Source organism: Triturus cristatus, chromosome 10 (assembly GCF_964204655.1).
Source record: "Triturus cristatus chromosome 10, aTriCri1.1, whole genome shotgun sequence".
NCBI lineage: Eukaryota > Metazoa > Chordata > Amphibia > Caudata > Salamandridae > Triturus > Triturus cristatus.
The window spans coordinates 1,051,999,431-1,052,019,908 of record NC_140593.1 but is presented as its reverse complement, the minus strand read 5'-3'; the positions used below and the strand labels follow the sequence as shown (position 1 = coordinate 1,052,019,908).

Below are 20,478 nucleotides of genomic sequence, written 5' to 3'. Positions count from 1 at the left end.
AGACAAAACTCCCATCTCTCTCCATCAGATACATTAATAACAGAACTTGACACTTACTGGTGCCCGAAAACTGCTGATTATACAATAATGTTTCGGTGCTTTCAAAACTGCTGCCTGCGGACTCCCTGGGAATGAGTCACGGGCGCCTACAGGTCCGTGGACCACAGTTAGGGAGCCACTACCTTAGGGTAAGCATCAGTGGAGTAAAATCATCTGATCTGGTATAAACAGAGATCTGACTAAAGCAAGAGTAGATGTGGGACATTTCCAACACGATCCCTTCTTTAAATTCTGATATTAGTCCGCACATTTACTCAGAGTGAAAAACAGAACACAAATAAGACAGGAGGCAAACTTTTTCAATAATTTTTTTATGAAAACAATCACTCTGAATTCTCCAACAAAATGCCAAATGAAATACAAAAAATAAAATAACAGACTCTCCCCTTCTTGCGATTGTCTGGAAAGTCCTGGTGTTTTCATAGAAGGCAACAGGCAGTGTATAAGTGCTTTCTATTTAACGTTAGCGTTAAACATGTACTCTCCTCTTACACAGTAGCTGCTAAGTACAGTACGAATACTTTAGAGTGCGTGCATGTGTGTTGGTTAGTTTATTTGTTAATTGCATGTCATTTACAATAACAATCCAACAGGAAATAAAAAATATTCTTCTAGACGTCAGACTGCAGTCATTTTATAATTTCATAACTTTTTCACAGTTTAAAAAAGTTTTATATATATTTTTTATATATTTTATACATATATCATAAAAAGTTAAATCCATTTTAAGGTATATAATACAGTGGGATTTATGGTTGTTCTCGCGAGAGGGAATTTGCACAACAGCATGTTTCTGATGCTTCACGAAAACTCTACAGACAAACAGTGTCCAACAGGTGGTTTGTAGTGAGTTTAATCCAACCAGAGTTTTGATTAAAAAACATCTCCCAGTAGAGAAACTGCTTGCAGTGAATCAGGGAAATTACTTTAATCTCTCCCCTTTTATGCTACCAATTGGGACGGCTCCTGAGCAACGGACACTTGACATTCTGTCCTGGTTATTTCTATCGGGACCAGATGGTAAGATATGTAAATCCTCGAGCAGTAGACATACTCCCAATGCCAGATCGAGTGTAGGCCGCTCCATTAAAAGATAAAACGGTCCATAGATTTAGGCGATGGCTTCCATCTCACCCACACACGATGTCCACAACAGGGTGAACGTCAGAACAGCAGTGAAACAGTCCTCCCAACCCTTTCACTGTGCCAACATAACCCTTAAAATGGTGTATGGGGCAAATTGTATTCTTCCTTCGGGATGAATGGTTGAAAGGAGTTGTGTGAAATTTCCCACAGGCCACAGTAACATTACATCCATCAATTATCACTTATTGGCACACCGGTTTGTTTTTCATTTGTGAAGTTCAAGATTTACGAACTTTAAAGGGGTCAAAATATCCAACTCTAAAGACATATGAAAATATAGATATTTCAGCCTGCAAAATACGGACAATTCATATTCACACACTTTGCAGGCAAGTAACTTCCATTCAACGAAAAAGTAAAACCTGGAATGAATGAATTTGCTAGGCAATGGATGCTAAAACATTTCCTGTACAACACCAATATTCATTCGTCTACTGTGGGTCTACAGCCACTTGTGCCATTAAAGCTTAAGAGCGCCACTTGTCCTGGAAGGCACCTAAGTCCACAACATTGCTGGATCTGAGTAGGACGATTCCTACTCTTATCCAACAAACACTGCAGCTGCAATGAGACCATGGTCTTACCCAGCCTGCTATCTATAGAAATACTATTGGCATTCTGTACCACTTGAACGTCATCACAAATCCTCTTCTCTAGTTGAAACATTACAAGATTCACAAATATCGAAAGACCTTGGGTGGGAAGAAACCCCACAGGAGTTCGTTCATACAACCATGTCCTTTGCTAGCACTACGCATAGACAATACCAAAGGCTACTTCCGTAACATGCAATTTTCAGAGGACGGCGAAGTTCTGCACCTCTCCTAATGTTTTCGTTTCTTGCAAGAGGTCAGATAATGTTCCAAAGACACTTTTAAAAGTCTTAGATTGTCGCATCTTGTTAGAATTCTGCAGATTGATAACCAGCCAGATGCTTAGAGTGAAAGCTTGAAGAGGCGAATGAATAGTTCTTTATGTATTCTACCGGACCACAGATGTTTTTCTAAAATACCAGGTCCTAAAGCCAATCAGCATATGGTAGGTTCACCGTCCGTGTCAAAGATCATGCCTGTGGTTGGCTCGTATGTCCCTGCCAGATAGTAGAGGTCCTCACTGTCTTGGTACTTCTTGGTTTTCAGCATCTGCTCATACTGGTCAAGAGCAACAACAAGGCATTTGTGAGAGACAGTCTGAACATCATTTTCATCTACGTGAGAAGACTGGTACAGGGCCCGCTAGTTACAGAAAAAGAAAAATTAAAGGTTAGGAAGAGAATATATGAAATCAATTTTCTTTTGTAGCACAATTTTATGACATCATTGAAAACCCACCACATACATTTGGGGCACCAGAACAATTGATAACCCTTTTCCGTTTCACTAGCTGCAATTACTTGAACATCCGCAAGGATAGACACAATGTACTCTACTTTGTCCTTGTGTTGCAATCAATGTATGTTTTTGTGTTAGATTCAATTAGCTACCACCAAGTGAACAGTAATTATATCCTACTTGATCTACGTCTCACGTATACTGGTTATGACCATTTGGGTTAACATGTAACTGATTCAAGTCTAACTATGAAAACATCCTCTGCTGTGTTTTAATCGTTCAAGCTGAATTAAAACAGTAGTGGGTTTTTTTTCAAACGGAGCAAAAAGTAATTACATGTATTTCTGAGTTATTTAACACCTAGAGAAGGGTTGCTGCAGTGTACACTTAACATCGATCCTGTGCAGGTTGTGAACAAACAAGACACCATTCCAGACTCAATCACAGCATCTGAATCAAGAAGTGGCCCCCACTGTCAAAAAATAGAGATATTGTCTCCACTGACAGGACTTTAGCAGAAGGCAGACTCTGGCGAGTGATGGAACCCATTGGAGCAGTTGGAAAATAACTCCAGACTACCCAAAGTGTTATAATGCCATTCCAATGGCGGATTGAGTGCTTAACAAATACCAACACAGCATTCTTGCAGGCAGAACCTATTGCTTTGCACCTGATGGTAAACACCTCTCGCTGAAGTCCTGTTCCGTAATCCCCTGGCACTAATGACTGGCCTGCTTTTCCAATTTGGACAGTGGATGTTCTTAAGAGGCTTGAATGCTCCTGGAACCTTTCTACAATGTTCAAGTTGCCACGAACATATACCTGGGATTGGGACAGGTTCTAACAGTTCAATCTAATCTAAAGGCAAAGTTTTAACACTCTATACTGGTGTTCTAGTAAATCATTGAACATTCGCAATAACAGCTTTTGAGGCTTAGCAGTTACTGATACAGGATATAGGATACTTGAGGTTTAGTAGCCACTGTGCTTCTGTAAACACAAAAAAACCCTGCCCATGGTTGGCTTTTCATCATAAAACCAATATGAAAAGGACAAAGTTGAGTCATTGTTCTTGAACCAAAGTGCCTTCCATCTCAAATTAGCCACGCACAAGGTGTAGTAATGTACAGCTTTTTTTGATTAGATCAAGTTATATTTCAAGTAAGAAGGTAAATAGACGTACCACTAGGAGCACACAGGTCCTGGCTTGAAAATATCTTCAAATGCCAGTTCCTCAACTTGTCCTACAACTCCTATTTCAATAGACATATACTCAAGAGTCCCTGCACCCCTGCCCACAGGGTGAGCGACACCTTCCCTTAAGCCACTTGGTCGTCATCATAGTGTTAATGGCTTCAAATGTCAGACTCAGTGCAACAAAGATATTTTCCACTGCTATGGGGCAGACATCTGTCAAAGCTTGCCTAACGAACGTCTGTCCACATTCTGGACCTTGCTCTGACTATCTGGCTCTGGGTCTGAGGTGCATAAGTGCATCAAACTCCAGAACTATAAATGAGGCTGTAGCTGTCCAGGTGTCTACTCAGAAGTTAAGTAGAACTCTGCCACCTTCAGAAGGTGCAGATTTTCAAATTTCTTTTAATGGCCCTTTTGGATAAGGACAGCAACATCAAAACATAGAAGAGCCCCCACGATATAGGAAATACTGCACAGAAGAGATACCCAGATTTAGAAAGCAGTGGCTTCGCTGACTCACCAAAATCTGGTGTAAAATATTGTCAAGTCACCCATTTTCAACATTGAACTCCAAGATAATATTTACAAAGCAGATTCTAGGAAATCAGTTTACACTTTCTGCAAACACTCCTCTGTGGAAACATTCAACTTAGCCGATCTCTCCTGCAAAGCTCCTTTGGGTGAATAGTCTCCTCACTGCCTTTCTACAACACATACGGGGGTTCTTTTTGTGATTTAAGCACAATGATTTTTATATTTTTTCATCCAAAGTAAAAAGAGTACAAAAGAGACATAAATTGGAGCAATATATCATGAAAACAGGGGACGGAATTAAGTCCTCATTTCATCTAACAAACACATCTATTCCTGATTCGTTTGAACAGAGATAAAACTCTTTTTGAGCATATAATCTACTGTACATAACATTTAAACTGGAATTAGATGGTAAAGTCGACGTTTCGGTCTTGGGTGGTGTCAATCCGTCAGACCATCTTCAGGACAATAATTGCATAAAACAGACTCTTCGAGGTCTCAATAGTGTTCTCACGTAACTTTGATTAAAATCATGGAGATATTTACACATGAAGTACTTGGCACCTGCAGTTGCCTATTCGTATTTATACGGGAGTCAATCCTGCCGTGATTTTATAGATTTCTGACGTTAGTCTTCAGAACGCAGATGGGGGTCCGCCTGAATCGAAACAGCCGGCTGTTTCGATTCAGGCGGACCCCCATCTGCGTTCTGAAGACTAACGTCAGAAATCTATAAAATCACGGCAGGATTGACTCCCGTATAAATACGAATAGGCAACTGCAGGTGCCAAGTACTTCATGTGTAAATATCTCCATGATTTTAATCAAAGTTACGTGAGAACACTATTGAGACCTCGAAGAGTCTGTTTTATGCAATTATTGTCCTGAAGATGGTCTGACGGATTGACACCACCCAAGACCGAAACGTCGACTTTACCATCTAATTCCAGTTTAAATGTTATGTACAGTAGATTATATGCTCAAAAAGAGTTTTATCTCTGTTCAAACGAATCAGGAATAGATGTGTTTGTTAGATGAAATGAGGACTTAATTCCGTCCCCTGTTTTCATGATATATTGCTCCAATTTATGTCTCTTTTTACTTTGGATGAAAAAATATAAAAATCATTGTGCTTAAATCACAAAAAGAACCCCCGTGTGTGTTGTTGTCATTATATATTATATATATTTCAGATGTTCATATCAGTTGATTGATTTCACAGTGATGTTATTTCATCTTAACATGTTTATTGATTCAGATCATTGAAATTTACGAATAATAGATCACTCTAAAACAAAACCCCTTGTTGGCATATTTACCCTTCCGCATCTATTTGCCCAAGCCCTCAAGGGTATATTGGGTTTGACCCTTATTCAATCTCATTTCTACAACACAGGCTACCACATATTCTAAAGCATACAACTGCAGAAACCAATCTTATTTTTCCTTTATCTTGAAACTTATGACCAATGTTCTACATTCTGTATTATAGAATAGCACAGATACTCCTGAGAAGCTGTATAAATCCTATGTTTGAAGCCCTCTTAACACCACTGGTTTTTGAGAAATTTAATTCTTACCTCCATGAAGTCTTTCCTCTGCTGAGAGGCCTGAAGTACAGAAAGAATGTTTTTGCCAGCTTTTGGATCCCACTGCATTGTGGCAAGGTACAACAAAACAAGAGAAAAAGAAAAAAAGGAGGAGACTGGGTTAATTTAACCTCAAACCCTGAATGCAAATACAATATGAACTTGCCTTAGATGAGCTACTAAAAATACAACCTCTTAAGTAGGCAAACATGAACTGTCATGACAAAGTTCAACAAACGTGTACATCATATTAACATTTAAATTTATTTTGGCCACATAATATCACAAAACCAGAAACAACGTGAGCATCAAACAAAAGTGGTAGTGACTAAGGCTGAAAGTACACAATACTTTTCAGAAAAAACTTTTTTCCTCCAGTCTCCCCAAAACATCATGGCATAATTGCACTGTTCCCACAACTGCTAGTATAAATCTGCCCCACACACTACAAATGCAGATCTTTTAATGTCTGAGTAGTTTATTTGGACCTTGGACTTCGATCATGTCCACTTTGTCCCACTTGCTCTGGATACTGCTGATGCAAGGCAAGTTGGAGAGGAAAATAAACCCAGAAAAATCTCTGTTTAGTTACTTGCAGTATGGATATTATACATTCAAAAATTCATGTAAAACAATCTAATCCAGCACCCGACAGCAAAAAGGATCTCACACATCAGTTGCGGTCCAGACCACAAAGAGTTATGTCCGTGTTTGGCCTGGTCAGAGAAATCTCATAAAAACAGGAAACACCCTATGCCAGATCGAGTACCAGACAAAGAAACAAATCTATGAAGTTTGAAGGTCGAGTTTTCTTACAACTCCTTGACAGAGTTAATATCACAATATAATGAAGTTCTTCTAAAATTGTCTAAAGCACTGGTTTAGTTAGAGGCAGACAAGTTCTCCTTGGGAAACAAAGGATGTAAAAAACCTTGGAACACAGCAGATGACTTCGTACTAAAGTTGGAGGTTTGCCACAAAATGTTTACTTACCGGTAGGAATAGTTTTTGCAGCTTGAAGCATTTTCTTGATTCACATGCTGTGCTTTATTCCGCAATCTCGTGGCTGGGTTCGAAAAGTCTCCTGGAAATGGCTCAATTTTCTTTTTTTTTTAGTTTGTTGAAAAAAGGCTGGTAGGTGGAGTGCTTGATCAATGTGGAATTTTGATACAACCTTTGGAACGAATCTTGGGTTAGTTCTCATGACTACCTTGTTGCAATGTATCTGCAAGTATGGCTTTTAGTTGGGGAGTGCTTTTATCTCACTTACTATTCTTAGTAAAGGCAATGAGAAAGGCATTTTGGAGCGTTCGAAACCTCAGCTGTGCATTCTGCATTGGTTGAAAGGGCGACATCAACAGCTGGGTGAGCACCACATTCAAGTTCCATTTTGGCATTGGCACACTTCTTGGGGTGCTACTTCAAGTCTAAGAAGATTTTTACCTCTGGTGTGGTAAAAAAAACAAAAAAACCTTTACCCCAGTGTGCCTCTTGTGTATGCTACAATGGCTGCCAAGTGGACTTTGATAGAAGCATAAGATTCCTTTAGAATCTCCACCGCCCTTCTTAGCAACTTGAGGTGCCTAAATTATAAGTTCTCAGGAGCCATACTTCCAGATTGATGGTGTTTGGTTCGGGTGCAACCCTTGTCCCTCCTGAAACTTTAAGAGGTCTTTGAGGGCTGAGAGTCTGATGTATTGCCCTAAGTAGGGTCTGGTGGCTTAGTGGACCAATGCATCCACTGTAGGGCCTGTGTTCCACCTCATGGTCACAGGTTCAAATCCTGGCGTTTCCACTCAGCCTTTCATCCTTCTGAGGTTGATAAAACATGTGCCATTGAGTTGGGTAACAGTAAACATCTGTTATTCAGTGCCAATAACCCTTCTGGGTGAACGAGTCCTTTACAAATACACGTTATGTTAAGGATATTTCCATGATGTCTGAAAACCATGTCTGCTGAGTCCATTGAGGGGCTATCAAGATCAAATGGATTTGTTGCGGTCTGTACTTTTGGATCACCTTCGTTATCATTGGAATCTGTGGAAAGGCGTAAGCAAATCTCCCTGACCAATTTATAGACCGGGCATTTCCTCAGCGACTCTGGATGCACAGTTTTGGAATTTTTCGTTCTTGTGTGTTGCAAAGAGCTCTACTAGTTGAGTCCCCCAGATCTTGAAGATCTGTCTTGACACTTCTTGTTTTAGTTCCCACTCGTGTGTGGTGCTTGCTTTCCTGCTTAGCCTGTTTGCTTCTTGCATTTTCTTTTCCAGTTTGGTGCACTGTAACTATAGATTCCTTGTTTGCTATTGCCCATCTCTATATCTTGAACCAAGGTTGATAACGGGTGAGATAGTGTGCCGCCTTGTTTGTTCAAATAGTGCATGGGTATTGTATTGTCCATTTGAAATTAGACCGCCCTCTGTCACATATTTTTGTAAGACCTTTAGTGCCAGAAAAAAACGCTTTCAGCTCCAGCACATTGATGTGTTGCAATACTTCTTTGGAACTCCAGATACCCCGGATGTTCAGCCTAGCCGTGTGAGCTCCCCATCCCATCTGTTGTGGCAACGGAGGGAGTTGGTGGTTTGAATGGTTTCCACACCGTTTGTGTTTTGCGGTTCCACCATTGCATCTCTTTCTGAACTTTGTAACAACCACCAGATCGTCTCCACTTTTGGTTGATTGTGACCATTGTTGTTGGACCTATTCTTGTATTGGTCTCATATGTGGTCTTGCATCTGGAACTAGAGGAATGCAGGAAGCCAATCATTTTTCCCACTGCTTCCGTCAGATGTTACCCTTTTGGTAACAGCGACTCTGCTCTACAATTGCCTCGAACCTCTTGTCTCCTGGTCTTGCTTTGGCTGATTGTGAGTGTTTGATTGGTTCTGATGCTCCGTCCATCACTACCCCCTTTTGTACCGCTTAATCCAAGATTGCCCCCAGGAATGTTTTCTTCTTGTCTGGATCTAAGAGGATTTCTCGTAGTTGATGAAGAAACCTAGTGTGTGTAAGGTCTTTATCACATTGTTGATGTTCTTCTTTCATCGTCTTTGCTTTCAACACCCAGTCGTCTAAGTATGGGCTGAATATTCCCCGACGCTTTAGGTGTGCTGATACCGCAGCTAAGAATTTCGTGATCAATTGTGGTGCGGACTTTTTTCTGAATGGTAATACCTTGACTTGGTAATGAGTCTTGTTTACTATCAATCTGAGAAATTGTCTGACATTTATTTACAGGGATGTGCTGGTAGGTGACTTTGCAGTCTATGGTTACCATGTAGTCTCCTTCCTCCAACAGGGGAATTACCTCCGGTAGCGCCTGTCAACTTGAATTTTTGCATTTTTATTAACTTGTTTAGTGACCTCAGGTCGATATTGGTCTTAATGTCTTGTCTGGTTTCACTACCGGGAAATAGATGAAGTATACCCCTTTTAGTCTTTGTTCCTGAGGAACTAATACTATAGCTTCTTTGCTTAACAACTCTTGGTTCAGTCTTTGGCGGTGGCCTTATCAAATCTATGCAAAAGCCGTATTTTATGATATTTAGTATCTATTAATCGGAGGCAATTCTGTCCCAGTCTTGTAAGAATCCTCAGATTATTCCTCCTACTGGTGACTTGTGTAATAGGGTTCCTTGTGGACAGTCGCTTGGTGGTGTGGTTCCCCCTTTTTGGGTTCCGCCTCTTCTGCGGTTGCAAAAGGGCTGGCTGGAGCTTGGGTGGTACTGCCATTGTGGAGCGGTGGTGGATTCACTTCGCTGGATGGTGAAACCTGTGAGGGATGTGTGATTGTATGGTTCCTTTTGCTGATATCACACTTTTTTTCTGGGTCATGCTTCCTCAAAAGTTTCCCTTGTACTATAGGGCCCTGTAGGAAAGTGTCCCTTTTTGACGTCACCCCCACTAAGGGACCCCCCTCAGCCCCAACGTGCAAACTGCCATTGCAGGCTGCATGCAGAGAAAAGAGAAGACCCGACATGGCACACCTCCTGTATTAATAAATCCACACTGATACAAACACCCAGAGGGCACCTTAGAGATGCCCTTAGAAAGCCTACAGTCTACTAGTTTGCTGGCTGACTGGTGTAGACCAGGCTGCCAACACAAACAGGTTTCTGACCCCCTGCAGGTGAGAGCCCATATTCCCTGAAGGCAGAAACAATGCCTGCTCCAGCCAGAGATGTTGTCACCTCCTCCAAGCAGGACAGCCACTGATCAGCATATCAAGGCAGGAGGCTTTAATGGCCTCTGCCACCTTTGATATGTGACCCAAGGCTTCCCCAGATGGCAAAATGACACCCTCAACCGCGTACCCATTTGGCACCAGGACAGGTGGTAAAATTAGCTGGTCAGGAGCCGTGTACCCCTCGAGAAACTGCTGGTGGTGCTTTGGACCTTGGACCCCCTATAACCCTAAGTCCCAAAGGAGACAGCTACCCCCCCCCCTCCCAGAAACAGATCACAAATAACTGTATGCAACCTATGTCTTTTCTTCCTTTGGAAAGCATTGCTGCGTACTGCTGCAGTTAAGTTAACTATTTACTTAACTATAAAGATTCTTAATTAAAAAGTACTTACTTGATAACGAAGTTCTTCGTATCAAAATTTATGTAAAAATACAAGCTATTTTTCTAAATTGGCCTTGGATTTATTCTTCAGTGTGTCATTTATTCCCTCCGAGTACAACACATGCTTAGCACTACCCTCAGATATGCCTAAACTGCTTCCCGCACTATCAGAAAAGAGACCATTTAGAGGTATAATTATTGCCTCTGTAAACCAATAAGGGTTGTCTGGACTGTTTACACAGTGTACCTCATTTTGGTCCACTATATAAATAGCCAGCTTCCTACAGGCCCCCATTACCTTGGAGGCCTCATTCATTTTCATGCGCTGAAGTGCTTCGTCAGCAGCATCTCTAAACAGGCTGTCTCCAGTGAAAGGCATATTGATGATAGTTGACTGGACCTCTTGCTTAAATAAGGAAATTCTCAGCCAAGTGTCTCTGTGCAATGTTGTGGCCTTGCAGAGCTGTCTACGGGCTGTGTCTGACGCATCCAGGGTGCATTTCAGGCATGTGTTGGCAATTGTCTTGCCCTTCTACAGCACTGCATTTGTTCTCTTTTTGAATTTCTCTGACAGATATTCCATTAGTTACTCTATTTCATCCCTATGTAGGGGAGGAAACCAATTTAGTAAGGCGTTTGAGTTGGATATCCGCCACTGTGTTGCAGCGGACCTTTCCATCTTTCACCGCTTCATGTCAATTCTCTTGCTCTCCTTGTCCGGAGGTGATCCTGTAGATGTGGGTGTATTGGCTCTTTTCTGTGCAGTGACTATGATGAGGGAGTCTGTTGGCACGTGTTCCCTGATGTAAGGTGGGTCTCTTGATGAGAAGCTGCACTTTTCTATCTTCTGACTTATTGCCTCAGCCATGGCTGGCTCTTTAAAGGCTTCTCTGCCCTGTTCTAGCATGTTCAGGAGCATTGGCAGAAACTGGTTTCTCTTTTGCTCTATAACAGTGTCTCCAGTAGTAAACATGCTTTGGATTGTTCTTCCTCCAGTTTTTTTGTTTTTGCAGAGTTTTATATAGCGCGAACATGACCCGAATCGGGTATCAGTGTGCTTTACATGGCACCAGTTACGTTACATGAGGACACGTTCATTGCACTCCGTAGGTGCCTACTGTGTTGTATGCAGTGATGTAGTCTGGTGGTGATGGTGTTGATAGACAAGACTCCACCCCTTTATCTGTTGAGTCTGCATAGATGTCCTGCCAGTCTTCTGTTCCTCCTGGTGCTAGAGGCCTTGTTCTTCTTCTAGGTTGAGAAACTCCTAACTCTTTCTGCAGCTCTGGGGTTGCGGGGGTGGAGGGTTGTTCCAGCTCCTCTGTTTCCTCTACTTCCACCTGCCTTTTCAGAGGAATTCTGTAACCCTGCAGGGAGTTGTTGAATGCCCCCTTTTTAAATTAGGGCTTTGAGACCCTTCCCTTTCCTCAACATCGAGCAATTTTCTTTGTTCATCAAGCACCGATTCAACTGTTTCGACGTCAATGCGGACAAACCTTTGGACGTTGGGTGCCTCTTCCGTTTTAGACGTTGATGCAGAGTGGCTCTTGAAGTTCGCCATGGCTACCGTGTGAGCAGCCAGCGTCAAGATTACTTCTGCTGTCTCCCTTCCATCCCTTTGATCCTTTATCGAGATAGAAGCCAGTTTTGAGAGTTTGCCACCAGCGGTTTCTTTTGTCTTGGACCCATGTAGCTCTTTGGGCTTCACTCTGCCCTCCGCCATAGACTATTTTAGCATCAGTGCCAGTTACTTCGAGTCTGAGATCTTTGGCTCAACTGTTTCTCAGCTCTGAGAGGTTATATTGGATCTATGCTCCTCTCTCGCCACTTTCCTGAGTCTCTTGTCAGTTTGGCTCGCAACAATCTCCTCGTTCTTTGTTTCTTTTCCTTAGACCTCCTCAGTTTCCAGGATGTCGTCGCTTGAAAGGCCCAGGTCTTCTAAGGATTCCTGCTTCCTCTGCAACTCTGCCATCACACAGAGTGCCCACTTCTGCCTTGCCTGGATTGTCTTGGGCAAAACACTGTGTATGCTGTGCAGTCCTCTATGGCCTCTGCCTCCCGAAAGACCACAGCGGAGACCTGTGTGTTTACCTTCTGTGCATACTTGTAGTGGCCCTATCTAAATGGGGTAAGGCCCATGCCCCATTCTCATCCTAAGACCATGTGGTCTTGCTTCTCATCTCTGTGCTCGACTGTGGCATATGGTGGCTCCTTGATGCTTTCTTCTTGTCATCAGTTGTCCCAATCCTCTTCTTTCTATGATGATTTTTGGTGGAATTATTTTACTTCCTGCAATTTCTTCTTCCTCAACTGGCTCCCTTAGGCTTCCAGACCCAATGGCGGGGAAAAAAGAATCTTTAAGATGGCGACTGCGAAGGATTTCTGGGGCATATGTCTGAAGTCATACAAGGAGGGTTTTTTAAACCCAAATGGTCGACTACACATACAAAAAAATAAAGACTTCAAGGAGACTTTCAGGGCCCAGCCACTAGATGACAGAACAATGCACAGCATCTGAATCCAGAAAAGATTAAAGCTGCAAAATTAGAGTTTTTAGTTTCTATTGCGCTTGTGGAGTTGCAACTGAAGGTCAATTGAAACCTTCAAAGTTAAACCCATTGATCAAAAACAGGATATGTGTTGGCAGATTAAGAAAAGCCGTCTTTATTGTTCTCTGAGGGGGAGACCATTACTAAAAGGACATCGTTCTCCAGCAGCTCAGCCATTTCTGTTCCTGGATAAATTAGGCCTGGCTAATGGTGCTACAGGCTTTGACACTCCTATTAAAAAGCAGGAGAGGTGGCAAGGACGACTCCTGGGACATTTAGTAATCATGTGACGAAGTGGCATGTCGCAGACCCCGCACAATTTCTCTACCTTCCATGCATACTTTTAATGCAAGGGAAGAAACAGGTCTGTTTGGTGCTGCAGCATGCCCCGAAAGGAGCGGTTTTAAGAGAACTATGAAGGCCACAGCCAAATCTAATCCTGGTCAGCTGTCCAGGGGAGTTTACCACTATGTTGACCAGCATATAATCAGAGATAACTGGAGTTATCACAACAGGTTGGGAATGATAGAACAAGCATTGGCATAGCCAATAGGTCTCGCTTTTGGGACCTTATAAGTATTTAGTTATGCAGCACAATATCCTTGGTGCAATAACATCAACTGTTGCATGGCTAAAAACTTATAAGGTCCCAAAAGCGAGACCTATTGGTTATGCCAATGCTTGTTTCCAAGAAGGGGCGGGTCCTAGCTGAGCAGCGCTGGAGAAGCTCAGGAGAGAAGGCAGACAGACAGGCAGCGTGTCAGAGGCCACCAAGAGACAATTTAAGCTTGCCGAGCGAGCTTCGTAAAGGGCCAATATTCTACCAAAAATGCTAACGTCACGACCCCTAGACTAAGAGTACCCCGGAAAGCAAACACACTTGTACTGCTCAAACCAAGCGTGCTACAAGTAGCCTTAAGTGGCACACAAGCAATCACTTTAAAATGCAAATTATATAACTAACCTGCTCTATCTACACACTGCGTTTTTTAGATCAGTTACCGTGCTTAAGAAGCACTTGACCGTCTTACATCTTTACTGCAGGTGCATTTAACCAGCTAAGTTAGCCATCACCTTCTCTGTCCAGCAGGATAACAAACAGAGCAGTTGGTACTAAGCAACACTAGTGTGCAGTTCCTTGCACAACGAATCTAAGAACTGCATACTTATGGCTAGTCTTGACCAAAGGGTATAATAGAGCAACTTTCTTTGAGTGAGGTTGAGAAATTGCCAGGACTCAGATAGGCATGCATTAGTCACATCGTAGAAATGGAAGATTCCAGGAAAAAAAGCTTAACACAGGCACTGCAGTTCCTTTAGATGTCAGCTTGCCATCCCAATTCAGATCAAGCTTCCAATGATGCCTAGAGTAAATAATGGTCCATGGTGTGGACATATTTCCTAAGGGACAGACCTATGGGAAGCAAGCCTAGTGGAACATTTCCTAGTATAAAAAAAAGTTGACTGTCTCCATAACAGGTCCCTTTGCCTAAAAATAAGGGGCCTCAAATGAAGCAGTGTGGTTTATTTTAAATCTTAGCTCCGTCCTGGGTAGGTGTGGCACAGAGCAGTCAGGCTTAACTCCAGGGAGGCATGAGTAAAGCATTTCTGTACCAATGTCGAAAACACAATCAAAATGACAATTGAACACCAACAAAAAAAAAGAAACAATTATGATGAGGGAAACCAGGAATGATTTTTTGAGTCGACTAGTGAAAAAAAGGAGCACCAACCACCACTGGTATCTGATCGAGCTAGACCAAACTCAAAAGTTAAGACTGACTGGGAGGTGAAGGAAGGGAGGGGGGGGGGGGGGGGGGGGGAAGGAGGTGTCAGTCCTTGGGGTGTCACCCAAGTAAAACAGCAGCATACTAAATATCACTCACCTAAAGCACGCCATACAGGTCTACGATAGCATGTGATATTCAAGCACCACCCTCTTAGAACTGCCCAGTAACCGGATTGACTGATTCAGCAGAGTTTGTCTGAATGTCTGAACGTTGGGTGTACACGCTCATGATTCCAAACCCCCCCCCCCCCTACACGCAAAAACAAAAATGTTGCTATGCTAAAGGCCAGTGTAAGTAAGGCCCGTGGAATTTGATATTAACACAGCAGCTGCACGGTTATTTATCTGATACGCGTTTAAAAGTTTAGTTAACTAGCACTAGCAAACCGGGTGTGCTCTTTAGTATGTACCATTATGTATCATTATATTTCCTGAACCACTCGGCATCCGCTAAATTTATTTCACTTGTGCAAAACCATACCGTGACACGCGGAGCTGTCAAGCTAATCAAACATAAGGATTAGGGCGTTTGAGGGGACATGGATGAGTAGGGAAAGCAACAGACCTGCTGGTGGATTTGGGTCGAGGAGAGCACATGCACGTTTTGAGGGGGCGGCAATAGTGAAAAAGCTGTGCAAAATTGAAAGCAGATGTGTCGCGCTCGCTGTGCCAAAAGTGAAAGCAGATGCAGCGTCGCGCGCGCTCTTAGTAAGTATGTGCCATTATATTTCCTGAACCACGTGGCATCCTCGAACGGTGACAGGCTGCAGCAGCGCTCCGAGCGCATGAAGCTGACGGGGGGGGGGGGGGGGGGGGAATTACGCGAGAAAGCCAGATGGCAGCTGTGCACGTCGCGCGTGCTTGTGCGCGTGACAGAAAGCTGGTGGCCATCAAAAGCCTGTGAGTAGCACTTTGAAAACCCGCTTACTAAATGTCTCGCCAGAGTAGCGTATGCGCTGGCTCAGGCGAGACCCAAAAACCTGTGCAACCTGCTCTTTAAACCAAACACAATTTGATGAAGTTGGACACAACTTGATTAATCTAATCGGAGTACTCAGTTTCATGGCAAACAGTGCATTTCTATAGCATTATATAGCTGAGTAAATTACTGTTACACAAATGATTCCTGCAGACCGTGAAACTAAAAATGCTATAAAGTACTTTGTAATCCCAGTTGCCAAAGTTTTGTATTTTTACAATTTACAGTGCACATACCTTGCCTTCATTCAGCTTCTTGCCTGGGTTAGTTTCCTCAGGATGATAGAACCACTTTACTCTCACAACCATATTGTTTCCCCAGGATTCCCACATGCTCTGGATACGACCGATGTAGGGCAGGTTGGGGCGGCCAGCTGACAAAAATACAGCACTGTCTCCAATACGAATTATCTCTTTGCCACGAACAATCGCCTTGTAGAATAACTTTCTTGCCTTTCCTTTCATTCCCCTCCTCTGTAAAACAATAGCTCAAGTGAATGCAACTCTTAATCAACAGACTGACATGTAATATAGCTGTTTTTTTTTTTTTTACAGAAAGCTTGCGAGGGGACACCATGTTACTTTTATTTCTAACAGTCATTCACAAATTACAAGTATTAGGTCTGTATTAAAATGCAGCTCTGCAGTAACAGAACCAAAATTCAAATTGCATTCCGGACAATAGGCAGTAAAGAAATGAGTAATCTACTCCTTTCTCTTTACAATATCAGATGCATTTAAACCAAGCATACAATATATTTAAGTTATCAAAACGTAAGGTTTCATCTTAAGCAAGAAAAAAATATTTTAAAATAAATTACCTGTGTAGGTTTCCCAAACCATTTCCAAAGTTGCCTGGCTGGGAGGAAAGCCGCAATCTTGGGTCTATTTTCCACTGAAGGTAATCTCTGACGTTTAGCAAGTTCTTTGGTTGTTGGCAAGTGGATTCCCTCGCGTTTCTTCGGTTTGCTTTTGTTTCCCCCTTGCTTCTGTTGCTGCTTTTGTTGCTGTGGTTTTTGGCTTTGAGCACGAGATGCTGCACGGGCTTTTCTTTCCCGTTTTGCCTCTTTCTTAGGAGCTGGCTGCGGGAGCAAGGAAACTGGATTGACTTCAGCAGTCTCATCTTCTGAACTGCAAGAGGAGTCTTCATCTGTTGTGGAAGAGGAAGAACTTGAGCTTGAAGAAGAGGATGACGAAGAGGATGAAGAGGATGAAGAGGTTGACGAACTGCTACCACTGGAAGATGACGAAGAGTGGGTTGAAACAGGAGTTGAAGCTCTCGAGCTGACTGAGCTGCTGACTTCAGGAACTTGCCCTCCTTTGTTTTCAACCTCCTCCTCTCCCTCGGACTCTGAGCTACTTCCACTACTGTTCATGTCTGACTCCTCTTTAACTTTGTCTTCTTTATCACTGTCCTTGGCTGGATACCCATCAAGTTTAAGTGGCACGCCACCAAAAGGAGACATTGATGTATCAACCTCTGTATCTGTATCCTTGCACTTTGAGGGTTTTTGCTTGACTTTGCTATCTAATGTGGCCGTGTAACTCAGGAGAAGCGGGCTTTTCTTGTCCTTTCTACCAGACATATGTAGACCTTTCAACATGGCCTCCTTTGTTTTTTTAGTCTTTGGAGACATCACTCCTTCATGATCCAGTTTGATCAAGATTTCACTTTCAGTATCTTTCCTGTGACTCTTGATTAGCGGACCAAAATCCTGTGCTTTTTCAGCTTTTCGTTCCTTCGTAGTTTTGCTTTTACAATCTGTATTGCCAACAGGACTGAGTTTTGCCAACAAAGCTTTCTGTTCACAGTACTGTTCACCCACCAGAATATCACAAAATACTGGTGCTTGGTAAGATGTGTGCTGTTCATTGTCCAATTTTGCACTTATTTTGATCTTGTTGGCTTTCTTACATTTTTCCTCCTTTTTGGTAGTGGGTGTACTTGTGGACTGCTCCAGGTTATTCCTTGTTTCGATTTCCGAGGAAAGGCAAATTAGCTTATCCTGATCAGGTGTTGAACATGCAGACGAATTCCCAAGATCACCATCTTCTGTTGCAGCAGACTCCCCTAGGAAAATAAAATAATTGAAAGGAGATGCTTAAATACTAACAGGAAAAAGTCCGAAACAAAAATCCTTCATAAAGCTGCAAAAGTGATGGGCAATTTTGTTTGTTTGTTTTTTAGACACAAAAAGTAGCATCTATTTTTTTTTAATTAAGAGAATGCAGACAAACGTGTCAGAACGCTAACCTACCGTTTGTTATATAGATCAAAGATAATGGTAACATCTATGAACTCTAATAGACTAGTTTGAATTGAGGTGTTAGATACCAGGTATGTTTAGGATTAGCTGAGGTCTAGGACATAAGGTTAAACAAAAATACCTCTATCACTAGCTAGAACATTTTAGTTGACTGTTTGAGCAATTGAAATTTTCTGACTAATTCATTTTCAACAGCACTTTGAATCTCAGTAGTTTATAGAGAACGGAATGCTCCATACATCCCTATGCAACCCATACTGCAGCACTTCAAAACCTTTAAAAAAAGCAAATCCAAGATAATGGATATGCCTGCAAAACATTCAAAGTTGGACATGAAACAGCGTCTTTAAATCATAGGATTTTAAAAATTAACACCCTTTCTTGCCCTTCCATTCCCCTGCCCGGTTGCTGGGACTGTAGGCAATGTAGTGCAAAGATCTACATGCATGCCCAACATTGATTACATAGGCCAGAGGTAGTAGACTCTACTAAATCATTTAAGTTAACAAAAATGTAAGTAGGCCTCATATATATATATATATATATATATATATATATATATATATATATATATATATATATATATATTATTTTCCAATCGCCATTTACTCTACAATTGTGGCACCACACATCAGCGTTTTGCAACCTTTATTCCTCATGGGTGGCAGGGAAAACGGCAATTCCAGGTAGCAATTGTAGAGACCAAACGCGTTTCAGGCTTCTTCAGCCCTTGTTCACTGGTGTCATCAGGAGGAAGAGTTTCACAGTTTCGCGCCATATTTGCAGCGCTAAATATTCAATTGCGGCCGTAGTGGGCGTGACTACATTGCACTCTGGTCTTGGTAGTTTGCTTTTCAAATGATGTGCCTCAATGTCTCCTTACAAAATTAAAATCCTATAGTAGGTATGCTAACAATGGAACCATCATCGGGCATGACTAGTAAATGGCGATTGGAGTATGTAGCGGCCCTGCTCGGGTCGCGAGGCACCCCGCCGCTGAAACCGCGGCTCCTGACACCGTGTGAAGCGGATAAGCGGTGTTGTGTGGAACAGCGAGACCGATCTCAAGGTGAACACTGGCAAGGACACGATGGTTCCATTGGTAGCATACCTACTATAGGATTTTAATTTTGTAAGGAGACATTGAGGCACATCATTTGAAAAGCAAACTACCAAGACCAGAGTGCAATGTAGACACGCCCACTACGGCCGCAATTGAATATTTAGCGCTGCAAATATGGCGCGAAACTGTGAAACTCTTCCTCCTGATGACACCAGCGAACAAGGGCTGAAGAAGCCTGAAACGCGTTTGGTCTCTACAATTGCTACCTGGAATTGCCGTCTTCCCTGCCACCCATGAGGAATAAAGGTTGCAAAACGCTGATGTGTGGTGACGCTGATGTGTGGTGCCTCAATTGGAGAGTAAATGGCGATTGGAATATATATATATATATATATAAACATTAAAAGTTGCCTTTTTCGTGAGGAGCACTCTCTGGCCGATTTCCGCTGTTAAGACAAGAGCGCCGCTGATCGAGATAGCGCACTCTCCTTCATATTGCCGACGCGTTTCGGGCTGACCGCCCTTCTTCTTAGGCATTTGGAACAAAATGGCTTGCAGAGACCACCAGTAAATTCCCTCATTTTATTGGTTGATAACATTTGGACAATTCCACTCAGGTGAGTAAATTCGCATTGCCTTATGGGACTGGTAGTTTAGACGATAATCCCCAGTGGGTTGCAGCCAGAATGTCAATTTAAAAACTGAACTTTTTCGGGTGAGTGAAGCGTCTCGTCCTGACATTTGCCTGTCATCAGCTTCGACCCGCTCAGGCTTCACGCTGCTCCAGTGAACAACTGCCGACCCACAAGGATATAGTGGTGGTGGCTCACTCGTGGCCCAGGCCGGGCCACTAAATTCAAACATCAAATGTTGCCTTTTTCGTGAGGAGCACTCTCTGGCCGATTTCCGCTGTTAAGATAAGAGTGCCGCTGATCTAGATAGCGAACTCTCCTTCATATTGCCGACGCGTTTCGGGCTGACCGCCCTTCTTCTTAAGCATTTGGAACAAAATGGCTTGCAGAGACCACCAGTAAATTCCCTCATTTTATTGGTTGATACCATTTGGACAATTCAACTCAGGTGAGTAAATTCGCATTGCCTTATGGGACTGGTAGTTTAGACGATAATCCCCCAGTGGGTTGCAGCCAGAATGTCAATTTAAAAACTGAACTTTTTCGGGTGAGTGAAGCGTCTCGTCCTGACATTTGCCAGTCATCAGCTTCGACCTGCTCAGGCTTCACGCTGCTCCAGTGAACAACTGCCGACCCACAAGGATATATATATAAAAAATATAAGAGGATCCCACATGCTCCCCTATATATGTGCTGCTTACATCTAGCTTTACTGATTCCTTAATGCTGAACACATCAGGGTTAGCCTCCATGGCTTAGTAAACTTTTACCA

The 20,478-nt window shown here is 42.6% G+C and overlaps 1 protein-coding gene across 6 annotated transcripts in view; it reads right to left on the bottom strand.

Annotated features, from left to right (window-relative positions):
* Positions 1-355: 355 nt before the first annotated feature.
* TNRC18 (trinucleotide repeat containing 18) overlaps positions 356-20,478 on the bottom strand; it is a 229,662-nt gene continuing 209,539 nt past the window's right edge. For all 6 annotated transcript variants that reach the window (XM_085629167.1, XM_085629166.1, XM_085629168.1 and 3 more), the window contains 4 exons: positions 16,566-17,815; positions 15,982-16,218; positions 5,849-5,920; positions 356-2,441 (listed from right to left, as the gene is read on the bottom strand). In XM_085629167.1, coding sequence (XP_085485293.1) covers positions 2,235-2,441; positions 5,849-5,920; positions 15,982-16,218; positions 16,566-17,815 — 1,766 coding nt within the window. In that variant the 3' untranslated portion in view covers positions 356-2,234. The remainder of the gene's footprint in view (positions 2,442-5,848; positions 5,921-15,981; positions 16,219-16,565; positions 17,816-20,478) is intronic.